The following is a 27,952-nucleotide window of genomic DNA, read 5'->3' as shown; positions in this document are numbered from 1 at the left end:
TATCAGAGAACACTTTCATAATTCTCAATAAATGCAAAGTGTTCTCTGATTGGACCAGGTGGAGATTGTGAATTTGCCACCCCACTTCTCCATCTCAGAGAACAGTGTTCCCTGAATGGCGCCCGCACCCAATGAGTGTCCTCCTGTGTTCACAATGCAGTAAGGCAGCCGCTTGCCATGGGACCCGGAAGCAAATGGAGGTCATTGTAGTAGTGGCCTTTTAACTTTTTTTATTTTATTAAATCTAAGCAGACACAAAAAATGAATAGTCTATAGTGATATATGAGCCTCAACACAGCTGCTGCTCAAATCTAGGGCTGTGGTTTCCTGTATTCTAGATAATAATCATTAATAATGAGAGTCATAATTGAATAACAAATAGCTGTCATCACATTCCCACTCATTTGGCTCTTGGTAATTCTATTTACAAAGGGTGACAAACTCAGGAAAATCAACAGATGGACATACAGACATTAGGGTATTGATCCGATTTACCTTATCTACAAAGCCATGCTTCATTAGCAAGCCACAGTCATAACGTAATGGCCCAGTCACGGCATTTATGACTAATAAAGAAGCAATGGACCACAAGGCAATGCAAATGAAAAAATTGTCCTTTATCTTGTAGGAACCATGGACCATGGGGAGGTGCGGGTATAAATAGTGAGATGGATAATGCTTCCTTGACACTGCCACCATTCTCCACACAGACAATCATTGGAATCTCTCCGGACAGAACTACAGCACTTGAGGAGTAAGTACAAACGCACCAGCTCTACAATAGTCAGGCTATAAGTTCTAATTATTGGGAAAGTGTATTACTAGAATTTTAAGTAATTATTATAGAGTTTACCTTAGTTTATGATATGGCTTTGACATTGTTAAAATCTCAGTTCTCTATATATTTTGTTATTGTTTTAAATGTAGGGGATTAGTCAATAGAGGGAGCACTCCGTGGCTCAGTTCCCCTTGTAACAGCTATGTTAGGAGTGCATTGCATTCCATGACTCAGTATATATTACTACAATCTAGGGATCGACCAATATCGTTTTTTCATTGCTGATACCGATACCGATATTTTGGTCATCGTGTATCAGTATCGATAGTTGATATTTTCGTACATTTAAAAAAACATTTTTTTTTTACTTGACAGGTACTCTTGTGGAGGGATCTGGGGGTCTAAAAGACCCCAAACCCCTCCTCTGCACTTAAAAACATTCAAAACGCCAAGTTTGGCTGTTGTGAATGCTGTAATTTTTTTTTAATCTGGCGTCGAGTACCCGGAAGTGATGTCATGACATCACTTCCGGGTTTTTGCATGGAGACCCGATCAGAGCTGAATGCGTGCAGGCTGGTTGCCCGCTTCTCCCGGTGGGACAGGAGACCAGGGCGAGCCGCAGAAGGCGCGGGGGCATCCCCTCCCGCTCCTTGTAATGCTCCTTGTAATGACAGCTGAGCGACTTCTCAGCCGCATTGGTTGTCATTACAAGACAGCCAACCGTTGGCTATGGACGCCGGTACCGGGGTGATGCCTCTAGCTGCAGGCATCACTCCAGCACAAGCTTTTTCCAAAATATCAGTAATATTGGCCACCTTGGTGGCCGTTTCCGATATATCAGGGAAAGTGCATATGGGCCCTCGATATATCGGCTTTGACAATAAATCAATCCCTACTGCAATCCATCTCAGTTAGAAGAGAGAGGATAACCACTGTAAACAGCAGTATGTACATTTGCGATCACTAGGTACAAGGCCGATCAGATCGGCTCTGTACACAGTGTCTGTGTACTGAGCTGTCTGATAACAGCATAGTACACAGCCATTAATGGACATACTGGCTACCAGTGGGTTATTTCTAGGTTTATATATAATGGGCATTGCAAAAATAATCTGCCCCTTCAAAAACGTACAGTGGTAAAAAAGGGATTAATCTATTTTACATATACATTATATCTAAGAAACAATAAAAAGACTGGGTATTTATTAGATTGTTCAAGAGCCATTTAATATTCGGTATAGAAATATCTCCCAAAGTATTTGCAACTCCAGTTCAGGCACTTGAGAACCAGGTTTTTTGTTCCAGCCAGTATAGCTAAGTCAGTGACCTCGCTTTTATATTTCTGTAAAATCATTCATCAGAGCATTCAATGATATAATTGAGTCAACTAATTTTGCCTGTAAAAAAAAATTGTCCAGACCTGCTTTTTGAACAGATTTCTGGACATATTAAACAGGTTTCTTTTGTTATAAAATTAGGGGAAAAGTAATGCAAATCAAAGTTTATTAAAATGTAGAAATATATTGCATATTTAGAAGTATTAATATACATTGTACATACATTATATGTTCATAAGCACATGGGGTTGTGCTGGATATACTATCTATCTATCTATCTATCTATCTATCTATCTATCTATCTATCTATCTATCTATCTATCTATCTATCTATCTATCTATCTATCTATCTATCTATCTATCTATCTATATATATATACATATATATATATATATACACACACACACATATACACACACACTTACACATTTTCCCGATTGAGGACCACATTAAGGCTTCATTCACATGGGTGTAAAAAACTGATGCTATTACACAGATGTTTTCTAAGGGAAATATTCTTGCATAATGATCAGTGAAATACTTGTGTATAGATTCATTTCAAGACATGCATGCACACATATTGATCATTTATTTTTCCCTTTGTTTTGACTTAATTTACGTGCTTACAAAGGAGTATGCAAGTGTAAATACTTGTGTGTAAAGCGCATTTTTTTAGACCCAGATTGTTGGATTCTGTGTTATCTGAATGCAGTGCATGTTTATGCACCCGTGTGAATGGCTCCATTGAAAGAAACGTTCAGATTCGTAATTAAAGAACACTGATATATATGTTTTTTTATGACCACGTGACTGAAGCCTAACAGTAAGAATTTTGCTTGCTCAGATAAGAAATTAGAAAATTGTCATCCTTCTCCTTAATTTTTCTGTCACTACAGTAAAAAAGAATCACAATTTGTCCCTACTAAACATTGGACAGTTGAATGACCATTCAGAAAACGAACATTTCTGAACAAAATGTTAACAGTATATGGCCAGCTTTAACATTAAGGCTGGATACACACTATACAACTTTTGTTGTTTGATTTCCTTTAGATTTTCCTTCAACTATGTAATGCAAGGGCCTGCCTAATTGCATACAAATTGAAAGTGTTTAGGTTTGACCTCATATTATATGGTTTTGGTAAATCTAATGAAAAAATCTAAAGATTATTGTATAGTGTGTATAAAATATTAGCTGCATACACACTGAGTGATACAATTTCAAATGTTTTAGCCTAGGTATACAAATGGAAACATTTCCATTGATATCTATAAAAGTAGATTGCTTAGATAAAGAAGACTTTTATTATAATGTTCAATTTTTTTTTCTCCTTTGTGGAACATTGGTGATGAGGTTGATATGTTACTTTATGTCTCCGCAGAATTATGTCTTTGTCAGTGGTTTTCAGAACTTTGGCCGTCCTTGTCATCTTCCTTCAGCTGTCATGTTCTTCTTCTCTTCCTGTCCGGTAAGTTGATGCCTAGAAAACTCATTTTAAGTTAGGTGCACAATGGCCTGGAAGTCCTTCTGCATCTGTTTGGATTCTGGACACATTCTGGCAGCTATAACAGAGGTTCTAACCCTTTTTTCCTCTATCCGAATCTAGAAAAGTTTTGGCTTGAGATCCACTTTACAAGCTCTATGGGGGTTGAATTTTCGTGAATGGGCATGCAGCATTAGGTGCTGATTTGCATAGCAGGGTGATAGTCCAGATGGATCTTTTTGCTTAGTTTTGTATGGAGTGAAGAAAAGTAAGCATCTGTGTATAGTATGATCATTCCTGTTGAGAATATCTGTCCTTAAAGCCTGTTTTAAAATAAAACCAGAACAAGGGACAGTACATAGGCGTGCACACCCTAATCATCCTGTGTGATGCAGAATCCCCGTTTAAACCCCTGACATTTCACCAAAGCCCCCTAATGGGGCTCCTAAAAAAAAAGGTAAAAAAATAAAATAAAAATAAAATAAATCTGTAAAAAAATGTAAAATAAAAACTACTGCCCTACTGACACCAATCACTGCCTTTCTGACACCGTGCACTACTCTACTGACACCGTCAAACACACGCACACACATATGTGTTTGAGCTTTGAGGTGTACACCCTAATGCAATAGGCCAGGGATCTCCAAACTACGGCCCTACAGCTGTTGCGGAACTACATGATCCCATGAGGCATTGTAAAACTCTGACATTTACAGGCATGGCTAGCCATGATGGGAATTGTAGTTCCTGAACAACTGGTGGGCCATAATTTGTAGACCTCTGCAATAGGCTGTGCACACCTACTGTATGGGACAGTACTTACATTCAATAAGAAGTGCCCCTTGTGCTGATGGTTGCAGTTTTAGTTAAAATCCAAAGTTCTTGGCCCCCCCTCCCCATACCCCCACAGCTGTGATCTTCCAGTGCTGCAGGGGTTAAAAGAGACAAGGGACCTGTTATGAGCACCCATGACTGCTGACTATACCTGCCCTTTCCACCCCCTCCCCTATTTATAGAGACTGTACTATAGCTGTCCTCTAGCTGTACTATAGCTTACATCAATGAAAAGAAATCTATGAATGGAGAAGGTGGACCTTTCGTTTATTTGCCAGTCCTCTATTAATCAAGTGCTTTTCATTAATGGAAGCTTTAGTATAGTTTCTATGAAGCGGGGAAAGCAGGCATTATTAAGGGGATTTATTAACGCCCTGCAGCACAGCTGAAGGGGTAGGGGGTTGGGGAGCAGAGGACTTTGGATTTCAACTAAAAACTAAAATGTAAGTACTGACCCTTGTGCTGGTTTTAAAAAAAAAAATGTTTTACTAAACTAAAGCCCCGTACACACGTACTGATCGTCGGCCGAACGATCGGCCGTCTTTTGTCCAGGGCTGTCGTCAGGGCCGGATTAAGAGCATCATGGGCTTGGTGCTGAGGATTTTGAAGGGCCTTAAGGGCCGTGCCTTGGCATGCACCCAGAGGAGGAAGGGTGCAGCCATGCATGCCTAATTCAACATGGGATGCTGTCTCTGAAGCCCATAAACACATCCATGCATCGGCAACTGTCCCTCCTTGTCCGGCCTTCACGCTGTGTGGGGAGCTTCTGAGGGTGCTGCCTGGGGAAGCGAGCATAGAAGCCAGACTTCTGTGTTTACAAGTGACAGAAGAGCGGTAACAGTGAATATGGCCAACCCGGGGCCTATATAAAAGGTAGGGGCCTGGAGCTGCAGCTCCAATAGCCCCTACGTTAATCTGGCCCTGGCTGTCGTGTCTGTTGAAAACTGCAAAAGACTGCACACTAATTTTGTCGGCCAACAACAGCCGACTGCAGAAGTGATGTCATGTGATGGTTAACTTTCCTTGTCTTTTTTCTTTTCTGAGCATGCCCAGTCTTGCAAATCTGCTGTCTGTCGGCCGAAATCTGTACTGACTGGCGAACAATCGGCCGTTCTGGTGTTGGCATACAAAAATTTTAATGCCTGCACGACAGATTCTGTTCGGCCGAAAGTGCGCTGTCGGAAGCATCATACTAACAAGCTAAAAATCGGCCGATCGTTCGGCGGCCGAACATTTTCGGCCGACAATCGGTACGTGTGTACGGGCCTTTAGGGTTTAGGCTAGGTTCACAATTTTGCCATCTGCATTCTGCATGTGGGAAGCCAATTCATTTTGATGGGCTGCCCTATCTGCAGAAATGGAGGGGAAGAAATCCCTGACCATTTTTATTAAATTGCGCGGCACCAGGCGGTTCAGCCCAGGAAAGCGACACATTTGCCGATGCGTGGGGGTGCCATTAAGAGTTAATGTAAACCTAGCCGGAATGTCACCCTAGACAGGAAGTAAAGGCAGATCTCTCTAATGAGGACACATGCAGCAATAATACTATTCTGCTACTGCAGGAATCTGGCTTTGGCTGAGGATCTGGCTGTGCTTTTTTGGCAAGAATGTCTACAGTAGGTCACAAAAGTGGATGTGCGGAATTTCAAATCCTAGGAGAGGTAATACTGTCCTAGGATTTGAAATCCTAACTGTAAGATTATTGTAAAAATATGCTTGCTGCTTTGACTAAGCCAAAAAAATATTTACGACCTGACAATGTCTCTGGCTCCAAATTGCTCAACTCTGTTATAATCTCTTACAAGTTTATTCAATATTACAGTACAAAGGGCAACAATGATATGCGGATGTATTTAAATTACCATTAATTAAACAGTACAACACCTGCACTTTACATAGTACCAGCTACATCAGTCCATGTTCCTCAAATGTAATGCCCCATTGCACTCAAATATTTACTAAGGGCAACTTGGGAGGACACCAGCCAATATGTTTTCAGGAGTGTGGAGGAAGCCCTTTACAGACAAAGAGGAACATACAAACTCCATGCGGACAGTTTCCCAGGTAGGCTTTTAACTAGAAATCGACCGATTATTGGCAAGGCCGATATATCGAGGGCCGATATGCACTTTCCCTGATATGTTGGAATCGGCCCCGGAGGTTACTGATATTGCCGATATTGTAGTGACGTAATTGCGTATGTTGCGCCACGTGCCTCCGTACACTGGGACAGCTTATGCCTTCTTAGGCCGCCTCCCTCAGCCTTGCCTGGAGTCGGGGAGTCTCGGGGACAGTGAGTTTACAGTGCACACAGTGTGTTTAACACAGTCGCCACATACATACACCCACCCACAGCTGCCCGGTGCCAGCCAGCCCCCCACACACCCAAAGGCCTGTACCAGCCAGCCACAGGCCCTGCCTGTACCAGCTAGCCAGCCAGCCACAGGCCCAGGGCCTGTAACAGCCAGCCATCCACCACATAGGGAGCCAGCCAGCCACCCACCAAGGGTGCCAGCCAGCCACCCACCGAAGGGTGCCAGCCAGCCACCCACCACAGGGTGCCAGCCAGCCACCCACTAAAGGGTGCCAGCCAGCCACCCACCACAGGGTGAACATTAACATGTTCAGTAACAGATTTGTGTCGAAAATTGTGTTTATTTTGCAAAACTTTAAATGTTCAAAATATCGTCCGATACCGATATGCAATGTCCAAAATATCGGTATTGGCAACAAAAAACCGATATCGGTCGATCGCTAGTTTTTACCCAGCATCCAGAGTGGCAAGGCAAGAGGGCCAACCACTTATGATCATACTATTCTATAAACCCAGCTGGCTGTTGGGTGTGATCGTACGGTCACTTTTTACCCTATGATAACTGAGCAGTACTTGTGCGTTTCCTTAAAAAAAAAAAGAACATTTCTCTTAAATTTTAAAAATTACATTTTAATTTTGGTAGTTAAACTTCATTGTATACTTCAATCTTCATTCTCCTCATATTTGTATGCATTCTGCATTCTATAAACAGGAATAAAAGACATGTGGATGGTATGTTTACCAGTGAGTTCAGCCGGGCTAGAGGGTCAGCAGCCATCCGAAAGATCATAAACTCTGCCCTGCAAGGAAAAAGGTAAGAACAAATCTAGTAACATCTTCATTAACACTAAGATATCTGATTACATTAAAAAGCTACTATTATTGACTTCTTTATGAAAATGCTAAAGGTTTCCTTTAGGCCTGTTTTACACCAGCAGCTACATTCACAAAATGACATTTTGTTCATCTCAATTCACAGCAGTGGGTTGCGATGTGCTCTGCTGCATCACAACGCGCTCATCTGAAAAAAAGTAGTGCCTGTCCTACTGTTTTATTTCAAATGCCGCTTTTTGCTCTGACATACCTCACAGGTGTAGCACTGCCCCCGCAAGGACTGCCAGATTTCACATTACCAGCATACAAAAATTACAAGTTTCAAGTCCTTACTTTCTCCTTCCTTGGCTCGCTCCAATAATCAGTCCAGGGGTATTTTGGTTGTTTTGTGTTTATTATAAATTAGGGATAGGAGAAGGGAATAGTGGGATACTCCAGATTAAATATGCACAATTGGTTGAAGACTCCTATCTTCAGGTACAGCCAGGCTGTTGAAACACCCTGCCACCATGGGTGGATTTGGATTAAGTCTCTTTTCTCTTGATAAAATGACTTGGTAAACTTCAAGATACTCCCACCAGCATCCTCTTTCTCTTCACTGCTGACACCCGTCCACTGACTATCCTACACGTGGGGTGGCCCCCCTTGACACGAGTCCCTGTACTCACGATACTGTGATCCCAAGGTCTCCAGTGTCTCCCCCTCAGTCAGCTTTCCTGGACCTCTGGGTTCAGCTTCTCTCATCCGTTCCTCTGGCCCTCAGGATGACCTCCTGCGACCGCATGGCACTGCTACAAAGAAGGAGGCTACCGCCCTTCCTCCAGGACTCTGCTCTCCAGCCAAAGACCTTGCAGCACATGTGCTCCTGCCTTTTATACAATATCCTAAAATGCAACCTGCCCCCTGCCAATCACCAGGACTGTATCAAAGCCTATGCATTTATTCGTCAGGTTTCCTCCCACTGTCCAACATGCCTCCCTATTGGACCAGTGTGAAACACTTCTCTAGACACAATGAATTGCATACTGAGCACATTGAGCAGACCTTACTACAATCTCACTCTCTGGTAGACAGAGAACAATATAGATTTACCTGCAGCCCCTCTGGTAAGCAGACAAGGCTCAAAACTATACTTTCTCAGTAGCACCTTCCTAGGAGGGTGCGACTCAGGCCAGATCAGAGACAAGGCATAGAGTAGCCGCTCAACACTGTCCTACTGCACTTGGTGTGAACAGGCCCTCACACAGGCGTGGGGGCTGGGGGATAGTCATTTGTAATAAAAGGAGGCTAAACACCCCCTCTGGTTGCAGCTACACTCTGTGTTATGGCCACATGCAAACAGGCCAATTAGCCATGACCAATTAGTGTGTTGCCAGAAACTCAACAGAAAGGCTGAGGCTGAACCTGAATGCACAGTGTCTGTGGTCAGGGTTGGTCAGAGGCCCTATTCGCATGTAACCACCCAGATGGGCAGTTACATGCAAATGGCAGCAATGCTGCCCATTGATTTGTATAGGGTACAAATCTAAAAGCCACACTGTGTGCATGCAATCTAATGATTGTTGCTGGTGCCTGCCCCTGGCCACCCGTGTGAATGTAGCCTTAATGCCTCCAACATTACAGGACAAGCTTAATAGAATTTGACTGACTGACTACTTCTAGCTATCCCTATAGAGGTGGTTGCAGTATAGATGTGGTAAGTGATGAAACCTTGGCCTATGCCACCTTAGAACAGGGTCAAGCAACTTGAGTCGAGACTTCAGAGGGCTGGTTCACCAGTACCAAAAATGACTATGCTGATAAGGAACATCTGTAGATAAAAACAAACTGTGCAGCTTTGACCAACATTGAATAATGCCCTTGCTAGAGGTGTAGGCCATTTTTGTAGCTTATAAAGCCTGACCTGAAAACTCCCAGGACATTATTAGGATGTTGCTAAGTGAGGCCTAGTCATTACTGCTCACCTCCACCATCGCAGGAGTAAATGCCTTCTCTCAATATGTGTTCTCTCTCTCCTGACGCAGTAGCCCTGAGCTTAGAGTTTGAGAGCTCACGCCTGTGAAGGTAGATGTGATCAGTAATGACTAGGCTTCACTTAGCAACGTCCTGGGAGTTTTTCAGGTCAGGCTTCATGAGATACGTAAATGGCCTACACCTATAGCAAGGGCATTATTCCACTTTAGTCAGAACGTCACAGTTTATTTTTGTCTACAGACACCCCTTATCTGCATAGGCGGGTTTTTGGTACCGGTTAACTAACTCTTAAAGATTTGCCAGGAACATGTCTATTACCCCATAAAACAGGAAAATATTAATTTGTTAAAAGACCTTCCCTTGTCACAGACTACCATTGTTTCCCATCTGTTAGTTTCACAGAGAATAAAACAGGTGAGAGAAGCCCAGCTGAGGCACCCAGGGAGCAGCCATTTTGATTCAACCAAAGCAGCTTGTGACATTCTGAGAAGTTATTATTTATTTACCGCGTTTCATTATGTGCTTCCTGTGGTCTGAGATTAATGCTTTCTACAGATGGAAAGGAAACATGTGACGTACTTGCTAAATTCAAATGGGTGATTCTGTGCAAAAGCAAATATTGCCTGAGGGAAATCTCAGTATGTAATGCTATGTTCTATTAAGAGACATATGAATAGACTGTATGATGGCTCCAGATTCTGGAATGTTCTATTGTTGCCCAGAGCTTCCTGGCTGAGGTTGAGGCAGCGTGTGTGTGTGTCTGTGTCGGCTGTTCCTCCCCAAAAATGTAAAAAAAAAAAAAAACGGAATAACATAGGCTAGGTATATACTAGTAGAATTTCAAATAAAAATTGGTTTGAAATTTCTTAGAAAAATGTGTATGAAAATTCTTGGTACATTTGAGTGTTGTTTGAATGTAGTTCAAGATTTCATTTGCTTTTTACATTTGACTTTGGAATTAAGGGACTTTACCGTACGAAAACCACTTATGCTGTTAGAAATTTTTACATTTCAGAAAAATTTTCTATCCTGCTCCTTCTAAATTTCTCGTCACTTTGGTCAAAAACGAACGTCAATTAGACCCCGCTAATGATTAGAAAAACAAACATTCCTAAACTTTCTTACAACACACAGTTAAAAACATCTATTGTATGTGTAGCAAAGGTACAATTTAAATTTCATATAATTTAAACCTCATATATTTAATCATATAATTTAAATCTCATATAAATGAATTGTGCTATAGTATATGTTCCAATTAGAGAGAAGGAATGAGTTTGGTTCAAACCCATGCTCATCCTTAGGCCGGCCATACACGGTTCGGATCGAATCTCAGTTCCTGCTGAACTGGCCAAGATTTGAACCGTTCATAGCAAGGCTGAATGTACCAAGTTGATCGATTGATCAACTTGGGTATAACCAGCCTGAGGGGCTCTCTTGCAATTATCGATAGGGGCTTCCATACCCGCTAGCTATAATCACTGTCTTTTCCCAGCGGCGTGGCTTCCCTCGCCCTCCTGTGAGGAGAAGACAGTGGCCTGACAGGAGGGATTCCCGCATAAGCACTGTCTGTGTTGATAGGGGAATCAAGCAAATGTCTTTCTTGCAGCCGGTAATTTCAGGAAAGAAGATTGCTCCCTGTATGGCTGGCCTTAGTCACAATGAAACACACTTAAAATGTGTTTGCCACCTGGTGTTCATTCAATATTTTAAAGTTCAACTCCAGGCACAAAATTGTTCCTTTAAAGCCCCTTTAACACTGGGGCGATCCGACTTCCCCGGGCGACCACACAGTTCGCGGCGCGCTGCTCGCACCGCTACCTCACAGGAGCGGCCGGCACGGACTTCATAACATTGAAGTCTATGCAGGTCGCTCCGGGTCGCCCCAAAGAAGCTCCGGACCCTTTTTCTAAGTCGGAGCGACTTGTGTCGCTCCTATTAGAATGGGTCCATAGCTTCTGTATGGCAGGTGACCTACGGCGACCTGTCAGGCGACCAGGTCACCTGACAGGTCGCCCCAGTGTGAACGGTGGCTAAATATACTTCTCAATAGCCACGAAGGATATCAAACCATTTTGTATTTACCAAATACATTTGCAAATCCAGATATTGCTTTGTAAATTAAGCAGTGACATCATCACTTTGCTGTACATAACCTGTGCTAAGAGCAGAGCTGTGGGAAGGACCCAGCTGGTCCTCCCACTACAGGCTGCCTATAGAAAATTACAGGTGGGAGCGGAAACCGGACCACTCACCCCGCACAAGGAGAAAAAGCAAAAGTGACCTGCCCTTATTACAGGAAGCTCCTGCACAGACTAAAGTCTCACACTGGATTGCTGCACAAATCTGGAAGAAATACACAAAGCACACCAAGATTCCAGTAAGAATATGCATTTTTTAATCTATATATCCATACTGTATAAAGATGTGCACCCTCCTAGTGTACTGTGCTGGGCAAATCTAGTTTTTGGCTCGTTCTGTAGTCAAGGAAGCAGTGATTGTTCTGGTCTGTTCAAGGTTTCACAGGCTGAGCGTTTGATTGCTTCTCCCTGCCACTGAAAAAAAGCTTCCAGGTCATAGGGAGGGAGATTCAAATGACCAGCGATCTTCTGAGGAGCTGGCTGTGAGACTTTACCATAAGGGATGTGGTCTGGAGAAGGATTGTTTCCCTCACTGAACCGTGTCTGGAGGAAGCTGAAAGGTGTGCAGCTGTTCTTGGTACTTGTGTGTACTGACCCTGAATTGTGATCTCCGGGTGACTGTATGCTTTTAAGATGTAAGTGCCAAAGGTGGCTGTGGACGGAGACCGCTCCCATAGGCGTACTGGCCATTCCCTTGTCCTCAGCTGAATTCTGGAATGTGAGCCTAGAGAAGAGTGTCCTTTTTACTTTGCAGCGTTTTGGAGTACCCCATGCCTTAACCCCTCTCCTGTTAAAAGTTTTTCAAGAAATACATTTCAAAAAGACATCCCCTAGACTGAGTTATTGGAGTTGAAGCGCATGGACTGGTACTTTTGGTGGTGGGCAGCCTCTATACTATATGGGAAGAACCAGCTATTTCCAGGGGCCCCTATGTTAGCGCTACATAGACAACATTTTGTTAACTTGAAGTTCAGATTTAAACATATCAATAAGTCAGGTTCTTTACAACATACACTATATTACCAAATGTATCCAGACACCTGCCTTTACACGCATATAATCCTTAATGGCATCCCAGTCTTAGTCCGTAGGGTTCAATATTGAGTTGGCCCACCCTTTACAGCTATAACAGCTTCGACTCTTCCGGAAAGGCTGTCCACAAGGTTTAGGAGTGTGTCTATGAGAATGGTCATGTTGGAGAAAAGGCCTGGCTTTCAATCTGCGCTCTAATTCATCCCAAAGGTGTTCTATCAGGTTGAGGTCATTGGCTCTGTGCAGGCGAGTCAAGTTTCTCCACTCCAAACTCGCTCATCCATGTCTTTATGGACCTTGCTTTGTGCACTGGTGCGCAGTCGTGTTGTAACAGAATGAGCAAACCCCAAACTGTTCCCACAAAGTTGGGAGCATGAAATGTTTTGGTATGCTGACGCCTTAAGAGTTCCCTTCACTGGAACTAAGAAGCCAGGCCCAACCCCTGAAAAACAATGCTACACCATAATCCCCCCTCCACCAAATGATTTGGACCTGTGCACAAAGCAAGGTCCATAAAGACATAGATGAGCAAGTTTAAGGGGGAAAGGAACTTCCCTGGCATGAGGTTTATTGCTATGAAATACCATTTTGTTACGCACGTGCATAAATCCAAATGGGCCCATAAACTTTTGAAGCCTTGTAGCTAGCGCAGGTGAGGATGAAAGGGGCAATGCTATTGCTATTAACCAGCAAAGAAGTCCAGGATCAGTGCCTGTTGTGTAGACTGAAATGTCTTTCTCTTCAATCTGTAACACTGTAACAAAAATAAACTATTGTTCCTCAGAGATGTGGAAGAGAGCAGTTATCGACCTGGCCCGCAAGTGGACTTTTCAAGAAGAGAATTATCTGGATTAGAAGAGAACCTCTTCTCAGAACCAAGGTAATGGATTAACAACTTCTCGATTAGCTGAACAAGCAGTATGTGCTCATTCTTTAATCAACTTATTCAGAGCAGTGTGTCATTAGTAACATGGCCATCTTTGAAGGAGCCCTATACTTTGGTGCCAAAGAACTGCATAAACTTGAAGGATGTCATCTAGGGAGCAACATATAGGCTCCAGTAATATGGTCAGTAATGTATCTTGGCCTAGGCCTACAAGGCCCAGGCGTAGGGCGGCACTTTGCGGGGGGCAGCAAAAAAGTTGCGCCCTGCACAAAACAAAAATAGCCTCCTCCCGGCTGCCGCACGAAAAGGGTCACCATCGGCTTGCACTACACTTTTAGTATAGTGCCAGTCTCAGGGGCGAATTGGGCCAGAGGGCCAGGGTCCAGGAGGCAAATCAGTCTGGCACCCACATAAAGCGGTCACACTGCTACCTACCAGTATGATAATAAAGGCGGGTGAGGCCATTAGGACAGACCGCAGGCCACCAACCACACTTAATACAACTGGTCCGACGGCCCCCAATGCTAATAATTGTGGCACTGCAGCCTAATGCTCCGCCTACCCTCCTCCGCCCCCAGGTATGGCAGGCATCCTGTCAATAATATATTTCTTTAAACATCCTTGTCCTTGAGCGAGCATATTAAATGGCATCATATACAATTAAGACATTTAGTAGTATATAATGGCAATAATATTTTGGACCTGCTTACCTCATATGTGCTATCGCAATATGTCACTGGGTTAGTAAGATTACTCCTATCTTATAAGATATTTGGACTTATGTTTACTGCCACTGATTATTTCACTTATTTGTATAATTACCATGGAGTCCTAGTCATTATACAAATAAGTGAAATATTCCTAGAATTACAATCATTGGCAGCAAACACAAGTCCAAATATCTTAGGCTGCACTAATTGGCACTGATAGGCTGCACTGATAGGCTGCACTGGTGGACACTGATGGGGCTGTACTGATGGCCACTGATGGGGCTAAAACTGATATGCTGCACTGATGAGTTTGCACTGATGGGCAGTAATGAGGCAGCACTGATAAGGCTGAACTTATGGGAACTGGTGAGGCTACGCTGATGGGCACTGATACACTGTGGTTGTGGTTTGGGGTTTACAGATGACAGAATGGGTCGTAAATAGGAAGGGGTGCGGCCTTTACAGGATGGGGTCATATTAAAATTAGAGGGTGCACAAGTTTAGTCAGGCCTAGGGCAGCACAAAACCTAAATGCACCACTGAATAGGGTGATAACACCACACTGCTAATGAAAGCTGGCTGTATGAGTATATGCTAGGGCATTGTTAGCCACCCATATTTCCAGAGCTTTTGAGTCAAAGTGCCATACATCAATTGCCCTGCAAGCACATGCAATGCACACAGTTGCGGCATACTAGTGTGGGGTTCAAGATGTTAAAGCGGGTGGAGGCAATGGTTGCTGAATGCTCTCAGAAAAGCGCTTCGAGCACATATTGCTCTTCGGAGAGGAAAGCGAGTGTGAAAAAGCCCTTAGGGCTAAATGATTCCATTTTGTTAGACTTTTATTATATCTCATACATGCAACCAATAAACACTGCAAAGTCATTCTGTGCTGTGTATGCTGTCTGTTGTACACACTCTGTGCTGTGTATGATGTGTGTTATATACATTCTATGCAGTGTGCTATACACATTCCGTGTTGTGTAGGCTGTGTGCTGTACACATTCTCTGTGCTGTGTATGCTCTGTGCTGTACACATTCTGTGCTGTGTGCTATACACATGCTGAGCGGTGTATGCTGTGTGCTGTACACATTTTGTGCTGTGTATGCTCTGTGCGGTAAACATTCTGTGTTCTATATGCTATATGCTGTATACATTCTATGCTGTGTGCTGTTGTACACATTTTGTGCTGTGTTTGCTCTGTGTTCTACACATTCGCTGTTCTGTATATTCTCTGGGCTGTACAAATTCTGTGTTGTGTACTGTACACATTTTGTGCTGTGCATGCTCTGTGCTTTACTCATTCTGTGCTGTGTGCTATACACATTCTGTGCTGTGTATGCTGTACACATTCTGTGCTGTGTATGCTCTGTGCTGTACACATTTTGTGCTGTGTGCTGTATACATTCTGTGCTGTGTGCTGTACACATTCTGTGCTGTGTGCTGTATACATTCTGTGCTGTGTGCTGTACACATTCTGTGCTGTGTGCTGTACACATTCTGTGCTGTGTGCTGTATACATTCTGTGCTCTGTATGCTGTGTGCTGTATACATTTTGTGCTGTATACATTCTGTGCTCTGTATGCTGTGTGCTGTATACATTCTGTGTTGTGTGCTGTATACATTCTGTGCTGTGTATGCTGTGTGCTGTACACATTCTGTGCTGTGTATGCTGTGTGCTGTATACATTCTGTGCTCTGTATGCTGTGTGCTGTATACATTCTGTGCTCTGTATGCTGTGTGCTGTATACATTCTGTGCTGTGTGCTGTATACATTCTGTGCTCTGTATGCTGTGTGCTGTATACATCCTGTGCTGTATACATTCTGTGCTCTGTATGCTGTGTGCTGTATACATCCTGTGCTGTGTGCTGTATACATTCTGTGCTGTGTGCTGTATACATTCTGTGCTCTGTATGCTGTGTGCTGTATACATTCTGTGCTCTGTATGCTGTGTGCTGTATACATTCTGTGCTCTGTATACTGTGTGCTGTATACATTCTGTGCTGTATACATTCTGTGCTCTGTATGCTGGGTGCTGTATCCATTCTAGGCTGTGTATGCTTTGGGCTCTCTCTGACGCATTGTGCTTCTACTTTTCACATTGGGACAAGGCATTCCATAAATATCTGAAATTGATGGACATATTTGTATTTAACTGATCTCTAACCACAAGATCAGACCTGACAGGGCGTAAAAAGATTCTGGGAGATATTTTGGGAGATAGCACTCAATAAATGACCTCCTGGGAAGTGCTAATTGAAATATGTGAACTTGTTTTAATGGGTAAAAAGACTAGGAGACCAATTTCCATGGCTGCTAAACATTTGGAAATTATTTCCATCAGTGTTTTGCTGCTCTGATAGTCCACCCTAGACTGTCATGTACAAAATAAATTTGAAGGACCGTGAATTTTAGCTGCCTTTATGTAAAATAATTGTGAACGGTTAATTGAACTGCAATACTAGAGGTTTCAGTTACTGGGGGAATGTTGGAGAATGGGTCACTCAGCAGCTTTTTAAATCCTTTATGGATCCCAGTGAATGTTCCAGGATTTGTCCCCCTGCAACCATTACATAACTGAGCAAGGGTCACCATACTAATTACAATCTAACTCTACAACCTTTGTACAATAAATTTTAGACCTACCAAAACTACATATGTAATATACGTAAGGACCTGTGTAACCTATCTAATTAATTTGCATCCAATCAGACAGGCCCTTGCACTACATAGCTGTTGGTCAGATTGTAAAGTGTGTGGTGATCCTTACTCCTATTTTGAATTTTCCATAATGTAACATTAAAGACATTATTACTCGCCTACAGAAACCATTCCAATAAGTATAATTTTACATACATCACCTTTTTCAACAACAAAACTTTATATCTGATGTGTGCTGAATTAGAAGGCTGCCATTGCTGACCTCCATTTTTGAAAATACAAGTTGCCTGGCTGTCACGCTAATCTAATTATCTCAGTTCTTCCTAGTAAACACTGAAGTCATTGGATCAGCACCAGCCAGGCAAATTTTAGAAGGGAATAAGCATATGGCAATAGTTTCCTTTAACGCAAGCCTATGTGTGTGTGTGTGTGTGTGTATATATATATATATATATATATATATATATAGATAGATAGATAGATAGATATACAGTGCCTTGCGAAAGTATTCGGCCCCCTTGAACTTTGCGACCTTTTGCCACATTTCAGGCTTCAAACATAAAGATATAAAACTGTAATTTTTCGTGAAGAATCAACAACAAGTGGGACACAATCTTGAAGTGGAACGGAATTTATTGGATATTTCAAACTTTTTTAACAAATAAAAAACTGATGGATGAACTGGATGAACAGCAGAGATCTACAGCTGAGGTGGGAGACTCTGTCCATTGGACAACAATCAGTCGTATACTGCACAAATCTGGCCTTTATGGAAGAGTGGCGAGAAGAAAGCCATTTCTTAAAGATATCCATAAAAAGTGTCCTTTTAAGTTTGCCACAAGCCACCTGGGAGACACACCAAACATGTGGAAGAAGGTGCTCTGGTCAGATGAAACCAAAATCGAACTTTTTGGCAACAATGCAAAACATTATGTTTGGCGTAAAAGCAACACAGCTCATCACCCTGAACACACCATCCCCACTGTCAAACATGGTGGTGGCAGCATCATGGTTTGGGCCTGCTTTTCTTCAGCAGGGACAGGGAAGATGGTTAAAATTGATGGGAAGATGGATGGAGCCAAATACAGGACCATTCTGGAAGAAAACCTGATGGAGTCTGCAAAAGACCTGAGACTGGGACGGAGATTTGTCTTCCAACAAGACAATGATCCAAAACATAAAGCAAAATCTACAATGGAATGGTTCACAAATAAACCTATCCAGGTGTTAGAATGGCCAAGTCAAAGTCCAGACCTGAATCCGATCGAGAATCTGTGGAAAGAACAGAAAACTGCTGTTCACAAACGCTCTCCATCCAACCTCACTGAGCTCGAGCTGTTTTGCAAGGAGGAATGGGCAAAAATTTCAGTCTCTCGATGTGCAAAACTGATAGAGACATACCCCAAGCAACTTACAGCTGTAATCGCAGCAAAAGGTGGCGCTACAAAGTATTAACTTAAGGGGGCTGAATAATTTTGCACGCCCAATTTTTCAGTTTTTTATTTGTTAAAAAAGTTTGAAATATCCAATAAATTTCGTTCCACTTCATGATTGTGTCCCACTTGTTGTTGATTCTTCAAACAAAATTACAGTTTTATATCTTTGTTTGAAGCCTGAAATGTGGCAAAAGGTCGCAAAGTTAAAGGGGGCCGAATACTTTCGCAAGGCACTGTATACACTGTATGTGTGTATGTGTATATATATATATATATATATATACGTACACACTAAACTAAATGCATTGATTCCTTTGTTAGTAGCTATAACCTGTGCAAGAAATACTGACACCTATTAATTAATGCTCATAATTGTATTATCAGGTCGGACGATCAGGCTCTGAATAATGATGCAGAAAACCAGCTTTCCTTTGCCATCTTGAATTTGCTCAGTAGAATACCCATTCAGTCACCGAAGCTCCGCAATACACAGGTACCTGAATAGAAAAAAACACAAATATTCTGCCCCTCTGAGCCTCCTCCAGCCAGCAATGACATAACTAGATTACAGTGGGCAAGGTGAAAGTTCTAGTGTTATCTGCCCATGTGTTGGCACACTCCAGAGAAACTGCTCTTCTAAAGCCGGCCATAGATGGAATGATTTTCTTTCCTGCAACCACTCGATTTTCCCATCAACCCAGTCAGTGTTGATGGGAGAATCTCTCACGCAGAGCTATTGAGTTCTCCTGGCTGGGAAGCCGTCCTGGCCGGGAGAACACAGTGATTACTGCTAAGGGCTATAATAGCCGCTAGAAATAATCACATGTAAAATCTGACATGCTGGTTGTACCCAAGTTGATCAGTCAATCCAGCCTGCCCATACCCGCTAGGTTGAATGGAAAAAACTCCTAATGTGTACCAGGCTTTAGACCTCTCTGCTGCCTTTGATACAGTTGACCACACTCTCCTCCTCAATAACCACCAGTCTTTTGTGATTCTCCTCTTTGCTGGTTCTCCCCCTACCTATGTTACCACCAGTGTTGGGGTAGTTACTCAAAAAATGTAACTAGTTACTAGTTACTTCTGTAAATTGTAAGGAGATTACTTTACTAGTTACTGCATTTGAAAAGTAACTTCACTACTTATTACTTTACTTTGCTCTTTCTTAATTGACCGTGTAGAAGAAGATACATAACACTCTTTCTGCATAGAGTTTATTGTATAAACACAGGCTTTGGGAAACATGAGAACAAAACCTGAAAAAAACAGAATAAAACATAAAGTGCAACAAAAAGTCATAAACTTCATCCCTCTCTATTCCTTCGAAAATAACGATTGTATCGCACGGCTTGGGTAACGCAGGAAAGCGCGTTCCTATAGCCTAGTAAAGTAGTGTAGTTACCTCCTATAGCCTAGTAAAGTAGTGTAGTTACCTCCTATAGCCTAGTAAAGTAGTGTAGTTACCAATATTAGTATTGTAACTAGTTACTTTACTTAGTTACCAAAAAAAGTAATGTAGTTACTGTAATCAGTTACTTTGTAACTTGTTACACTAAACACTGGTCACCACACCTTCTATGTCACTGATAACTCTACCTTCTCCTCTCCTCTTTCAAAAGGGGTCCCCCGAGGTGCCGTACTAGTCCTCTCTATCTACACTTCTTCCCTGGGTCAGCGGTCACGGCTTCCAATATAATGACTGGTAACAACATCCAAATCTATCTTTTTACCGCTATCCTCAACCCGTCAGTTTCCTCCCACATTATCAATTTATTAACTGACATATCAGTAGGGATGTCAAACAATCTCCTCAAACTCAGACTTTCTGAACTGAGTTAATATTTCCTCCCACACTGTGCCAGGGTACTATCGAGATTAATAGCACAATTATTAGTCCCTCCCTACATGCCAGGGTGCTTGGTGTAATCCTGGACCCTGACTTTTGACACCACATCCAATTACTGTCCAAAAACCTAGCTGCCCTAACCGCCATTACATTCTCCACATTTTACCCCCTTTTAACAAACACCACAAAGCTACTCATTCACCCCTTGGTTATCGCTCTCTCTTTTTGACTATTGCAACTAGGTCCTTGCGGTTTATTTTTACATAGGCTATCCCCCCCTTCAGTTCATCATGAATACTGCTGCCAGACTTATCCACCCTACTAACCATTCAATCTCCTCTACCCCTCCCTGCCAGTTTCTTTACTGGCTCTTGCTCATCCAACTAATTCAATTCAAAATACTAATACCAATTGGCAAAGCCATCCGCAACTCTACTGTGAGCTACTTCACCATCCTTGTCTCAAAGTACCAACCACACCATTCTCTTTGCTCCTCCCAAGATCTCCTGTTCTCTGGCTCTCTTGTCAACTCCTTCCAGACTTCTCCAGAGCCTCTTCCGTACTCTGAAACTCCTTACCACAATCTGTCGGGCTCTCTCCTACTTTGTCCTCCTTTAGCTAATTCTTTCTCTCTCCTACTTTGTCCACCTTTAGGCAATCTCTGACAACCCATCTTATAAGAGAGATCTATTCTGCCTCTAACAAATAAACTGTACTTTTACTTTCTCCATCAGCTAATGCCTAACAGTTATTACCTTTTGTTTCACTTGACCTTCCCTTTTAGACCCCTTTTATATCTATTACCATTGAAAGCTCTCATGAGCTGGGCCCTGGATCCCCTCATATTGTAATTGTACTGTCTCCCTCCTTTTGTAAACCACAAGGCAAATTGTTGGGGCTGTTTAAGTTTTGTATAATATTAATGATGCTGTCTCGCTGTTTTGTGTCTTGACATAATGTTTCTCGATGGGAGCTCTAAGTGGCACCAAGTTCAAAACGAATGTATAGGGTAAGCAAAAGCAGTTGGCCAAGAAGGACAATCTCCCCAAGGAACTTCCCATATGGAAGAAAAATATATTTCCAATATATTTAGGGAAATTTTTTTAGAAATATATTGAATATGGCCAAAATTGTAGCATTTCAAATATATTTCCAATATATTTAGGGAAATTTTTAGAAATATATTGAATATGGCCAAAATTGTAGCATTTCAAATATATTTCCAATATATTTGGGGGAAAAAAATGAATATTTTTAAAAATATATTTTAACCACTTTACCACCGGAGGATTTTGCTGTCTTACGTCCAGGCCACTTTTTGTGATTCGGCACTGTGCGACTTTAACTGACAATTGCGCGGTCATGCAATGCCGTACCCAAACAAAATGTACGTCCTTTTTTTCCCACAAGCAGAGCTTTCTTTTGGTGGTATTTGATCACCTGTGGGATTTTTACTTTTTGCGCTATAAACAAAAAAAGAGCGACAATTTTGAAAAAATAACAATATTTTTCACATTGTTTTATATGAAATCCCCCCCCCCCCCCAAAAAAAATGTAAAAATCTAAATTTTTTATCATTTTAGGCCAATTTGTTTTCTGCTACATATTTTTGGTAAAAAAAAATCGCAATAAGCGTATTTTGATTGGTTTGCGCAAAAGTTATTGCGTTTACTAACTAAGGGAAAGATTTCTGTCATTTTTGGTGTTTTTTTTTTAACGAGTAATGGCGATGATCTGCGATTTTTTTTGCGGGACTGCAACATTGCGGTGGACAGATCGGACCCTTGACTGACATTTTTGACACTTTTGGGGGTACCAGTGACATTACTACAGTAATCAGTGCTATACATATGCTGGGAAGGGGTTAATTTTTATTGGTGATCAAGGGGTTAATGTATGCCTCGTGCTTACTAACGTGTGTGGGGGGAGGTGACTGAGTGACACAGGGACAGATCGCAGGTTCAGCTATGCTGAATCCTGCAATCTGACCCTGCCTGTCACTTAGGAGATCCGCCCGCTTTGTTTACACAAGCGGGCGGATCTCCACACTCGATTCCCCGACGATCGGGGAAGAGCGGCGGTGATCACCACCTCTCCTCCCCTGGCCCGACTCCCGCTGTGACTGAATACAGCGGTAGCCAGCCTCCGGCTGCGCGCGCGCGCCGCCGAGAGAGGGGAATGTCTGGCGACTTAAGTCTACATCGTCAGACGTTATCGAGCCACTTTGCCGCAGTAGAGGCACAGTGAGCAGCGGTAAAGTGGTTAAATATATTTTTCTTCCATGTGGGTTGGGCAAAGGATGTCTACCACTATGGTCAGATAAGGCCTAAAGACCCATAAATGTGACTATAAACATCTAGACCGTAAGTTCTATAGGGGTGAGATATTCTCTGATACCCATAGGTACTTTTACTCTCCAAAGACATGCTGATAGGTTAGTTGGTTCCTGTCTAAATTTGCCCCGGTATGTGTATGCGAGATAGGGACCTTAGATCGAAAGCTCATTGAGGGCAGGAACTGATGTGAAGTTTTGCTGCGTAAATTGTCAGTATTCTCTTAATTCCTGTAATCAGTAAGATTATAATAGGGTAACAGCCTCCCTACTGGGTTAATGAAAGCTACACTTTATCATTCAGCCTCGCTTTAGCATATCTGCTTAGGTATGCAGTGACATGTTTTATAGACTAATATAAAAAGCCTTGTTAAATTTCTAAATCAATACAGCAGCAGACAATTTCTGTAAACAAAAGCCTATTGTCTGCATACGTCTAAGCATGCATCTCTATGCAGCTGTCCACCCTGCCATGTAAAAATACCCCTTTACACAGCAAATAATGAGATTATTTTGTAACGCGTGCGTCCAGGAAGCAGATAATGAAATAAGACGATAATCTGTCAGGCAACTACATCCCCTCCACCCTCCCCGACACGTGCCTTCTGCAGCCTGTTACTGCAAGGCAGAAGGATTAATGAGAAGCCAAACGCAGCAGAGGATTCTGGGACTGCATGCATGTGTGCCACTGCCAGCCGAGTGTATGAATGATGAATTTAGATTTGTTATTTGAGGTCAGTACATGTGACAGACACATGTTTATATTCCAGCTGATTTTGAATGGCAGTATACAGAACGTTGGAGGAGGTTGTAAACTGCACACAGGGTACAGCGGGATTAGCTTAAAGGAAAGTTATATTTATAGCAGGGAGAATAGATAGATGATTTAATAGCTTGTAGAAATGCCTATGTTAGATGGGAGACATATAAATAACTGCATTTCTTCTAAGGAGGGAAAGAAAGGCACCTATTGACCGAAATATTTAAAGGAAAGCTCCACTTTTCCTAAAAAAGTGATAGAGCATAACAGGGCTTTTTTTTCTCAGAAAAAAGGTGCAGGAACTCAACCAAGACCGCCCCCCCTCCCAAATCCACCACCCTCCCCACACACACGCCCCTTTAAACTGCATTAAATAGTGGGTGTGGTAAATTTCACTAACAGTGGGAAAGTCCTAAAGGGGCATTAACCACTTAAGCCCCCGAAGATTTTACCCCCTTCCTGACCAGGGCCTATTTTGCGATTCGGCATTGCGTGACTTTAACGGACAATTGCGCGATCGTTCGACGCTGTACCTAAACGAATTTGACGTCCTTTTTTTCTCACAAACGGAGCTTTCTTTTGGTGGTATTTGATCACCTGTGCGATTTTTTGATCATGCGCTATAAACAAAAAAAGAGCGTAAATTTTGCAAAAATAACAATATTTTTCACATTTTATTATATGAAATTCCCCCAAAAAAATTGCAAAAAGCGTATTTTGATTGGTTTGCGCAAAAGTTATTGCTTTACTAACTAAGGGAAAGATTTTTTTAACGAGTAATGGTGGCGATCTGCGATTTTTTTTGCGGGACTGCGAAATTGCCGCGGACTGATCGGACCCTTGACTGACATTTTTGACACTTTTGGGGTTACCAGTGACATTACTACAGTAATCAGTGCTATACATATGCACTGTTACTGTAAAAATGACACTGGCAGTGAAGGGGTTAACTTTTTTTGAAAGGGAGGGGTTAATTGTGTCCCTAGGGGCGTGCTTTTAACTGTGATTGGATGTGGCTTGAGGTGTAAGAACAGAGATCAACGGTCCTACATAGCAGAACCGTATGATCTCCATTCTTACAAAGGGAAGAATGACAGGCGGCTGTGTTTACATTAGCCGCCTGCCTTTCTCCCGCTGTAACGGACAATCGCGAGTGCCCGGCGGACATCGGGTCCGCCGGGCACAGGAGCGGGGGGGTCCGTGGGCGAGCGGGAGCGTGCCTTCGGCAGCGCACGCTCGCTCCCTAGAGCCTCACAGGCTAGCGACGTAGACCTATGTCGCTTTGCCTGTGAGGGGCTGACTGCCGACGTAAATTGTCGTTAGGCAGTCGGCAAGTGGTTAATTACCAGGGGTGCATTATAGAGTTGGGGGTGGTTACACACAGAGTGCAGAGTTTAGGGGTGTGCTGCATACACAGGGCAGAGTTTAGGGGTGCGCTTCACACACACACACACACAGAGTGCAGAACACAGCTTCTTACCACTGCATCCCCCAACCACATCTCACTTTTACCCCTCTCCAGCTCTGACCTCTACCAGCACCCCCCCCCCCCCCTTAAATGTGGCACCATCTTCCCCATGTCCTACTTTTGCTGTATAAGCACCCAACCGCCTCTAGTATCTTCCTGAACACTGTAGGTGGTTCCACTGCCCCATAAATCTAATATCCTACTCTTGGGATTGTCTCCCTATACATTGAAGGTTTCCCTGCCCTGTCTTTATTTTTTTCCAAATGTGAGCCTTTCGAGTTTGGTGATATACTGGCCAAGGATATTGCCCGCCCTCTAGGAAGCTATGATGCACATTTTTAATTTTTCAACACTGGGATTGATCCTGTGATTAAGCCTAGGACTACACTGGGGATTAAATCTTTCTGCTACTGAGACTTAACTGCTTGCTGACAGTTACCTAGTTACATGCGCACATTGATTGCAGTGGGCTGACAAAAAGTGGTTAAATCTGTCAGTAGCAAGGAGATCCAATCATTGGTGTTGCCCAAGAGTAAGGCCGACACCCTTCCTGCATGCAGGTTGCCTCTGTTTTTGCACCTGCATCTGCCCCAAACTGACAGTGTGTGTTTGGGGCTGTAAAGCTGCTCCTATGCAGCTGTCAAATTTTGACATGTGGCTGTGTCCATGCAGCTGCTGCTTCTGAATCCACCTTTATAGGCTGCACACAGCTCGAGGTGGATGCAGATGCAAAAACAAAGGCAGTCTGCATGCAGGACCAGTTCCAGCACCCATCTGTCCCTGTGTGAATGTAGCCTTAGGCTTCAATCAAGGCTTCATTCACACAGGGGCATACTTGTTGATAGCTTGCTACGTTCATAGGGGGCTAAACATTGCCTCTGGCTGCAGCAACCACATGCAAAGTGGCAAATTAGCTGCGATCAAGTTGTGTGCAGCCAGAAGTCCTCAGAAATGCCAACCTTTGACGCACACTGGCTTTGTTTTGTTTGCTTTGTACTGGGAGGGGGGGGGGGTAATTTTTAGTTGTACTCTGTACACTAGCCTGTGTGTTATGTACCTCTGACCCCTGCACTCTCTGTGTTATATACTCCTGGCCTCTGCACTCTCTGGGTCACACAGTCCTGACCCCTGAACTCTATATGTTTTGCCCTCCTACGCATCACAGAATCCTAACCCTGCACTCTGTATTACATATACCTGAGCCCTGCAGTCTGTGCATTATGTGCTTTATGCATTATGCACTCCAGACCTCCTGCACTCTGTACAGTACACACTTCTGATCTCTGCTTCCTGTGCATTATACACCCTTGACCCCTGAACTCTGCGTGTTTTTCTCTCCTGACTCTGTGTGTTATACTTTCCTGAGCCCTGCACGATAAACGTGCTGTCCATTTCATATTCCTGACCACTGCAGTTATACACAAGTAAGTATACACCGCTCCAGGTTATTATTCACCTACACTGCTCTACTGCTGTGCTAATTCAAAAGCGTGCCGGCTCGTTTGCCACACATTAAAGCAAAGAAAAAAACGTCCAGGTGGCTGCACTCCTCATCGGCTTTTTTTCTGAGTAACAGGTAAAAAATATTAATAGTGGTGTTAATGCGTTTCGCTCTGTACAAGCACTTAGTCATGCGACTAAGCGCTTGTGCAGCACGAAACGTGTTAACTTTCTGCCTTCCCCCACTGTGTGATGTTTTTCCCTTTTATTCAGCAATAACGCTGATAAGGAGTGCAGCCATCTGGACTGGTTTTTCTTTGCTTTCCTGACCACTCTGTACGCTAAACTTTATCACATACTTCTGACTACTGCCCTATAAGTACATTATATAGGTCTAGGGCTTTTATTTATTTATTTTTCTATTTATTTTATTAAAAATTAGTGTGCTAAGGTTTGTACATGTCTATCAGACTTTTGCTTGCGTCATTAAAGCTTGTTTTGTGGGTAAAAGGACAATGGCATATGTGTCCGTATATACAGTGAGTAGGCTCACAGGTATCACAGTATTCAGAAAAAGGCTCAGTGCCTAATGATATTCTCCAAATACTTACACCAAATGTGTCTGCAGTGTGTTTGCTTTTCAAAGTATTCTCTGTAAAAGATTTTGAGTTTGCCAGTGTATCTTTAAACCACACTCATTTGGCCATGCCCACTTTCCAATAGTCACACCCACTTTTCACAGTTGTGCGCTATGTGCCCCGCATTCCACCCTTTTGCAAATGGTTCCAGTTTGTCAAGTTCAGAGGTTGTGAGGTATGGAAATATACTTCAATTCTTTGGAGCATGTTTTTGTGTCAAACAAGTTTCATTTAATTTTATTGTAAGAAACTGCAAATGAACATTTGATCAGATAGCAAAGGCACCAGCAAACAGGACAACACTATAAACACTATAAACTGCAGTTTGGACTCCCTGCAACTCAAACACTTGTAGCTTGGCGCTATCCCTTCCTTTCTCTCAAGGCTATCCTAAACATAGGTGGCCTCTCTGACCAGTGGAGAGGACTTGGAAAGGAGAAGGCCAAGTTCAAATTTTACAGGAAATCTGCATAAAAGTACTTATATCTCTAAGTCTACTGGTCGTTCTGATATGTCACTTTCATTGAAGTCAACCCCTGTGGATGTACTTTCTCATCATTATGTGCTTGCTATAATGTCCTGGTTTGGGACAAATTGACTTTAAGTAGCTCCTTGCCCATAAAGCAACTTTTTTTGCTTACTAGACTTTATTTGCATATTCCTGTTATGTACACTTAGTTTATGGTTTTGTCCTATGTAGGATTACTAATGGATCACACACAAGCCTGGAAGACATAAGCTACAAGCAAAACCCAGGAATACTCACCTGCAACTACCTTGTCTGCACTGATGTACAGGATGAATTTATCCATCAATGGAGTACCCACCAGAAGACAGAATACATATTTATTTAATTTGCTTTAAATACCCCATAGGCCTGGACATGTGCAATATATATATTATTATAATTTGTTCATGGACTGTGAGGATATAAGTAATGGAACATATATATTACAGTAATAAAACCTATATATGCTACACACCAATACATAAGTTGTGTTGTCAGTCTTTTATATGTATTGATCATACATCGGAGATCCAAAA

The 27,952-nt window shown here is 42.6% G+C and overlaps 2 protein-coding genes across 2 annotated transcripts in view; one reads left to right on the top strand and one right to left on the bottom strand.

The window, feature by feature from the left end:
- LOC309568316 (uncharacterized protein) overlaps positions 1-27,952 on the bottom strand; it is a 240,500-nt gene that overhangs the window by 191,749 nt on the left and 20,799 nt on the right. Inside the window, exon 2 of the mRNA XM_082273980.1 lies at positions 7,491-7,548. The gene's annotated coding sequence lies outside the window, so the exon portion shown is untranslated. The remainder of the gene's footprint in view (positions 1-7,490; positions 7,549-27,952) is intronic.
- On the top strand, positions 116-27,868 carry LOC309567776 (uncharacterized protein). Its single transcript, XM_082273225.1, has 6 exons — positions 116-754; positions 3,499-3,585; positions 7,461-7,562; positions 13,514-13,609; positions 18,809-18,917; positions 27,609-27,868. Exons 1-6 carry the CDS (start codon positions 669-671, stop codon positions 27,615-27,617), a joined length of 489 nt encoding a protein of 162 aa, XP_082129351.1. The 5' UTR covers positions 116-668; the 3' UTR covers positions 27,618-27,868.

This window comes from Pelophylax lessonae (assembly GCF_965119305.1).
Source record: "Pelophylax lessonae genome assembly, chromosome: 12".
In the NCBI taxonomy this organism is placed as follows: Eukaryota; Metazoa; Chordata; class Amphibia; order Anura; family Ranidae; genus Pelophylax; species Pelophylax lessonae.
The sequence above is the reverse complement of the archived record's forward strand: the minus strand, read 5'-3'. Positions and strand labels throughout refer to the sequence as shown.